Here is a 6,000-nt window from a genome sequence, read left to right as displayed (position 1 = left end):
TGGGACCAGCATCCCCTCCTTGGTACCTGAGGGGCAGCTCCTGCCCAGGGCCAGCTCAGCCTGCAGGGGCGGGGAGGGGAGGGCTTGTGTGGCTGAGGCCGGGGGTGTCAGGCACAGAACAGGCTTTCTAACGTTAAGGGCAGGTGGTAGCGAAGCGCCTCAGAGATCTGGGTACCCCTGAGAGTATCACAGATGTCAGTGAGAGACCTGGCCCCATTGACTGTAATGGAGCTACGGCTCATTTACATTCATCTAGCTCTAATCATTGACTCCTTTGCAGGACTCACCAAAGTGACACCCAGGGAGGCATCAGCGGGGGTTGTTCTTCCGCCCCCATGGACATGGCTTAGGACTGGTGCTGCTGGTGCTGGGGCAGGTTCCATGGGAGACAACTGTGAATAGGGCAGCCTGACCCACGCAGGGGATGACACGGGCACCTGGGGATCCCCCCCTTCCTTGTAATTCCAAACATCATAGTGTGAGAGGAGGGGGATCCCCACCCCCACTCCCAAGACCAACCCACCCCTACTGCAAGCATCTCAGCAAGGACAGGAGATGTCATTACGTGCAGGGGACACCAGCCTGGGGACAATCTGGAGAGAGGCTGGAAGGGAAGAGAAGAGAAGAAGGGCTGAGAGCTCTGGGAAGGGGATGGGGCCGAGTGGGATGCAGGGATGTGGGTCAGGGTGGGGGAGGAGTCTCCAGACAGACAGACACACAGAGGGTTGTGGGCTGAGGGAGGTCACTTACCCAGCAGAGGCAGAAGGAGAGTTAGCGCCATGCTGATCTGGTCGCTCTGGGGTAGGAGCTCGGTTCTCAGCTCAGCCACTGGCCCCGTCTGGGCACAGGGACGGTTATGGGCCCCACCCTTCTCTTGGAGGCAGAGGAAGCCACAGCCTCAGTCGCAGTCACCACTCAGCTGGGCGGCTGGACAGGCAGCAGCATCTCAGGTAAGGAGGGGCTGAGGGCAGCTGGCCACTAAGTTATCTTCCCCTAAGATGAGAAGAGAAACAAGAACCTTGTACTTTGGTGGAAGGTCCTGATCGAGACACAGTCAGCCAGGCTGGACCGAGCGTAATCGCAGACCGAAACCATCTCGAACGCAGACTGGGTCTTGCTACATCGAGTACTTGCCTTTCAGCTGCATGGTTTCACTTTGATTGACTTGTAACCATCTCTGGCTTGGATTGTTTTCACTCGGCATCACTTAACCCATGGCCTGTTGTTAATAAACTTGGTTTATTTCAATCTAAACCAACCCAGGGATGGGTTTGAATTCAAGTCACTGGTAACTCCAGTTAACGTGGTGAGCAGCTGCGGATTGTCTCTTTACAGGATCAAGCTGCCCTTATTATTTCTCCGGATGCTCCAGGAGAGGGCTGGACATGCCAGGGTGGAGGGTTGGGGGGAAATTTGGGCTGGGAGGTGGGTGTTGGGGTCCCTTAGCTAGTAATAACCAAGGCTGGTGGAGACCAGAGGGTGGTGGGGTGTACCAAGTAAGCTGCTGCAGTTGGAGTTGGCTGTTCGTCACACAGACGCTCAGTACACGGTTGTCGGCTGGCCGGGAATGTCCAACAGGGAGCTGCAGCAGCCGAGCATTTCAAGGCACCCAGGGTTACAGGGCAGGCGGTTTTGGATCAGACCCCAACGTGACATCCAGCACTTCCATGCAGCCCCCCTGCTGTTGACATAGCGGCTTTTGCACAGCAAGTGACCAGTGATCCCAGCCAACATAGACTCATGCACCCTCCCCTAGCGTGAGACACAGGAGCTGTTGTACAAAGGCACAGGATGGATATCCATGAGCTCAGCAGAGCGAGATTTATGTGCGCAGTTGAAGTGGAGGGGGAAATTTGGGGGACAAGAATTGTGCATGTGAAGAGCCAGGGGGTAGTTAATGACGAGGCATGTCATTAGCATCTATGGACACCTTCCATGAGATGACAAATCCAGCAGCACAATGCACACTAAAGAGACACTCATGCCCTTTCCTGAAGCACAGCGCCCCCTAGCACCGCACAGGACATGGCAGCCAGCGACTGGTGACCTGGTGACTGGGAGACTCAGCTCAGAAGTCACAGCTGGTTCTGGCCACTGGGAGGACAATGGCTGCGGAGAGAGGACCCTGGTGACCCGACCAGCTGGTTCGAGCCAGTGGGGAAACAGGATGTATGAGAGGAGAGGCTGAGAGGGGAGGAGGCCCAGGCGACCTGTTTACCTGGGACACAAGACAAAGAATACAGGTGCGACTTGGGGGAAGTGATATCCAATGCCCAGCTGGAAGGAGGGGGCTGCTGCACTGGGGAGAGAGAGCCGCCAGAGCCCCATGGATGCAGGAGAGACATAGATGTGCTGAGGATTGCTAGGCCTAAGGGCCCGGAGAGTTTCCTAAGCTGTGTTCAGACATTCAATAAACCCTTCAGCTTTACACTGGCTGGGAGTCACTCCGGTCTAGAGATCAGGGTTGCATCGCTCCCTCTGGCCATGGAGGCCCCGGAGGGCCAGAGCGAGTGGAATCCCTGAGGGGGCGCAGGCGAGCGACAGGCGTGCTGAAGGCTCAGAGAGGTGCAGTTCCAGGAGGCAGAGGGGCCTACGGCTTAACCCCCGAGAGAGAGTGGACCCCCGAGAAGGGCTGTGGTTCCCCCCAGGGGCCGCACGGAGACGAGAGAGCACAAGTCCTGTGAGTCAGGGACAGAGGCACAGAACCTCTAACTGTTACGTTAAAACACACCCCAAGGCCACAGCAGGACCATGGGGCTGGTTTTAGAGTCATGGCCATGAATGAGTGAGATCCCAGCTGGGGTCATCGGGACGTAGCTCCACTGGACTCAAAGGGGAAAATCCCCAGCTGGTGTAAACCAGGTTAACTCACCTTAGGTTCCTTTAGCCCCGCTGAGTCCCTAGCCCACACCTGGAGGTGTCAGTTACCTGGGGCTGCTGCTTTAGCCCTCCCCAACAGTTTCAGCCATGTGAAAAGGCCAGCTCCCCTCCGCACGCCCTGCTCATAAGGAACCAGTGTCTCTCCAGTCCCTGAGCTGAGCGGTGACCACGCCTGAGGCTGTGGCTTCCTCTGCCTTCGTCAGAGAGGAGGAGCCCGTTCCCCTCCCTGCGTCCAGACAGGGCCAGTGGCTGAGCTAAGAACCCAGCTCCAAGCCCAGAGCGACCAGCTCAGCATGGCGCTAACTCTCCTTCTGCCTCTGCTGGGTAAGTCACTTCCCTCGGTCCACATCCCTCCCTCTGTCAGTCTGCCTGGTGATCCTCCCACCCACGTCCCTCCATCCCTCTACACCCTTCATTCTCTCCCAGAGCTCTCACCCCCGCTCTTCTCTTCTCTTCTCTTCTCTTCTCTTCTCTTCTCTTCTCTTCTCTTCTCTTCTCTTCTCTTCTCTTCTCTTCCAGCCTCTCTCCAGATGCTCCCCAGGCCGGTGTCCCCTCAAGGTAACAATGTCTCCTTTCCTTGCTGAGATATTCGCGGTGGGGTGGGGCTGTGTGGAGGGGGGAGCTCTCCCTACCCCAGCTCTGGGCTCACACACAGGGCTCAGGGTCAGGGGCAGAGATCCAGCACCACCCAGCAGGACATTAACAGCAGGGTATGCAGAGACCCCAGAGGAAATGCGATGGGTAGAAAAACTCCCCCCTCCCTTCCCCTCATCCGCCTGAGCTTCCTCATTTCTCTCTCTCTTTGAAGCCTTCTAGCTACAGCTCGGCAGGTCTCATGGTTGGCTGATGGGTTCTTCCCTCTATTCTTCCCCTCCCCCAAGATAGAGAACTTGGGGTGAATATTTGCATTTAAAACCATGCCCCCATTTGAACCCCCGTTCTCCAGGAGAGAGAGTGGGGGATCTTCAGGTGCCCCAGGTGCATTAAGGACCCTCCCATACTCTTCATCCCCCACCCGCTCCCACAGCATGGACACAGAGGGGGTCCTGGTGCTCCCCATGCACATGAAGAACCCTTCCCCCCCCCAGCTCTGCTGCTCATGCCCCTAATCCCTGGTGAGAAAGGCAGATTCTCTCCTTGGCTCCTGCCCTTCTCCCTGAATTGCTCCTTTTCCACTGTCTAGTCCCACCCACCCTGTCATCTCCTCTGTGCACAGGATGGAAGAGCAGCAGATTTGGGGTCAGTGGGAGGATATGGGGGGAGCAGGCTGTGGGATGGGGGGTGTTAAGTTTCACAGATGGGGGGAGCTGGAATTTGCTCAGCCCCACAAAGAGTGGGTCCATCTGATAGTGAGAGACTCCAGGAGCTGGAGGTGTTTAGTATAACAAAGAGAAGGTTCAGAGGGAGTTGATCACAGTCTAGCAGTTCCACATGGGAACAGAAATTGGGCAATCGAAAGACAAAGATCTAACACGACCCAGTGCCTGGAAGCTGGAGCTAGACAAATTCAGGCAGGAAATAAGGCGCAGATTTTAGCAGTGAGGGGAATTCACCACTGGGACAGTTCCCCAGGGGTCGTGGTGGATTCTCCAGCGCTGGCAACTTCTGAATCAAGCCTGCGGGCTTGGCTAGACTTGCAAGTGAGAGCACATTAAAGCAGCCCTGGGTGCCCTAACTCCCGATGTGTCCACACTGGCAAGGCAGATAGAGGGCCTGGACTCTGCAGCTGGAGAGCTCCTGGTAATCCACCTCTACGAGAAGCATAAAGCTTGCTGCGCCCCGACTGAAATGCCCATGTGTCAGTGTGAACGAGGTGTTGCATTACTACGCTGTGATTGGCCTCCCGAAACGTCCCATAGTCCCCTGAACTCTAGTGGCCACTCTTCCCATTGTTTTGAAAGCTCTGTTTCTGACAGCCCACATACTTACCTGCTCCACAACAAAGCAACCATAAGTGTGGAATGCTCTTTTGTGAGTGTGTATGAGGGGGAGGAGGGGGTCTGCTGCTGTCTGAACTTACAAGACAGCATGCTGACACACTCTCAGCCACCCAAAACACACTGTCTCTCCCCCCACATACACACAACACACTGCCTGTCACACTCCACCCTCCGCACGACCACCATTTGAGAAGCACGTTGCAGCCACGGCAATGCACGGCTCTCTGTGGCCGTTGCAAGAGCTGCTAATGTGGCCACACCGGTGCACTTGCAGCTGACAGTGTAAACACACGTCAGTGTTTTCCCTGCTGTGGTTTCTGAAGGCTGGTTTAACTCTCAGTGCTCTACATCTACAAGTGTAGCCATGCTCTAAATGTTTTTCTCAGAGATCTGCTCTAGGTCACATAGGAATCAATTCAGGGAAGTCCTAGGGCTTGGGTGACACAGGGGGTCAGACTCCATGATCACAATGGTCCATTCTGGTCTTGGGATCTATTGAAAGGGGGCCGTGGTTTATTTGCCGTGGTGTATTTCCCAGCATGGGGGGTGGGTGCCGTGCAGTGAGATGAGCCTGGTTTGTGATCATGTCTGTCCAGGACTCATCTCTTCCCCCCTTCTCCAATCTCCTCATTCCGTTGTGTCCTCTCCCTCGCCACTGACCCCTCTGCTACTGTTCTAGCTCACCCACCGGCCTTCATGGTCTCTCCGGACCACGGGTACACAGTGCATCTCCCAGAGGAGTGTGCTACCCTCAGGTGCTTGGTTCCTCGGCATGAGCAGGTTTTGGGATACGGATTCTTCTATCAAAAAGGACAGCAGGGTCCCAGTGCAGTTCTCAGCACTAATGCAGGAGCCTGGCTGGAGCTTTGTTCTCTAGTTGGTCAATGCTGGCTGCCTTCCTGCAGAGGGTGGGCCATCCAAGGTCATTAGTTGCAAGGCACCAAATGTCCAGGCAGTTGGAGTGATCATTGTCTTCCCGAGCTCTCCATGGGAATGGGGACACTGGGCGTGACTCTTCTTCTGTATCTAACATTGACCCCTCTTTTCCAGGCCTCTCTCTGGCCCCAACCCTCTCCCTGAGCCCTGATCTCCCTGGGTACCTCTCCGGAGACCCTGTTCTTCTCACACACGGGGCTGACCCTGGGGTCACTAACTTGCAGGATTCCAATATGACGAGCTC

General features: G+C 55.9%; 1 protein-coding gene across 1 annotated transcript in view; it reads left to right on the top strand.

The window, feature by feature from the left end:
* The first annotated feature begins 3,125 nt into the window (after positions 1-3,125).
* The window catches only part of LOC122172995 (alpha-1B-glycoprotein-like), a 50,569-nt gene continuing 47,694 nt past the window's right edge, over positions 3,126-6,000 (top strand). Inside the window, exons 1-2 of the mRNA XM_065566517.1 lie at positions 3,126-3,204; positions 3,400-3,438. Of these exons, the coding sequence (XP_065422589.1) occupies positions 3,174-3,204; positions 3,400-3,438 (70 nt within the window). The 5' untranslated portion in view covers positions 3,126-3,173. The remainder of the gene's footprint in view (positions 3,205-3,399; positions 3,439-6,000) is intronic.

This window comes from Chrysemys picta, chromosome 13 (genome assembly GCF_011386835.1).
Source record: "Chrysemys picta bellii isolate R12L10 chromosome 13, ASM1138683v2, whole genome shotgun sequence".
In the NCBI taxonomy this organism is placed as follows: domain Eukaryota; kingdom Metazoa; phylum Chordata; order Testudines; family Emydidae; genus Chrysemys; species Chrysemys picta.
Note: the sequence above shows the minus strand (reverse complement) of the source record. Positions and strands in the feature narration are given on the sequence as shown.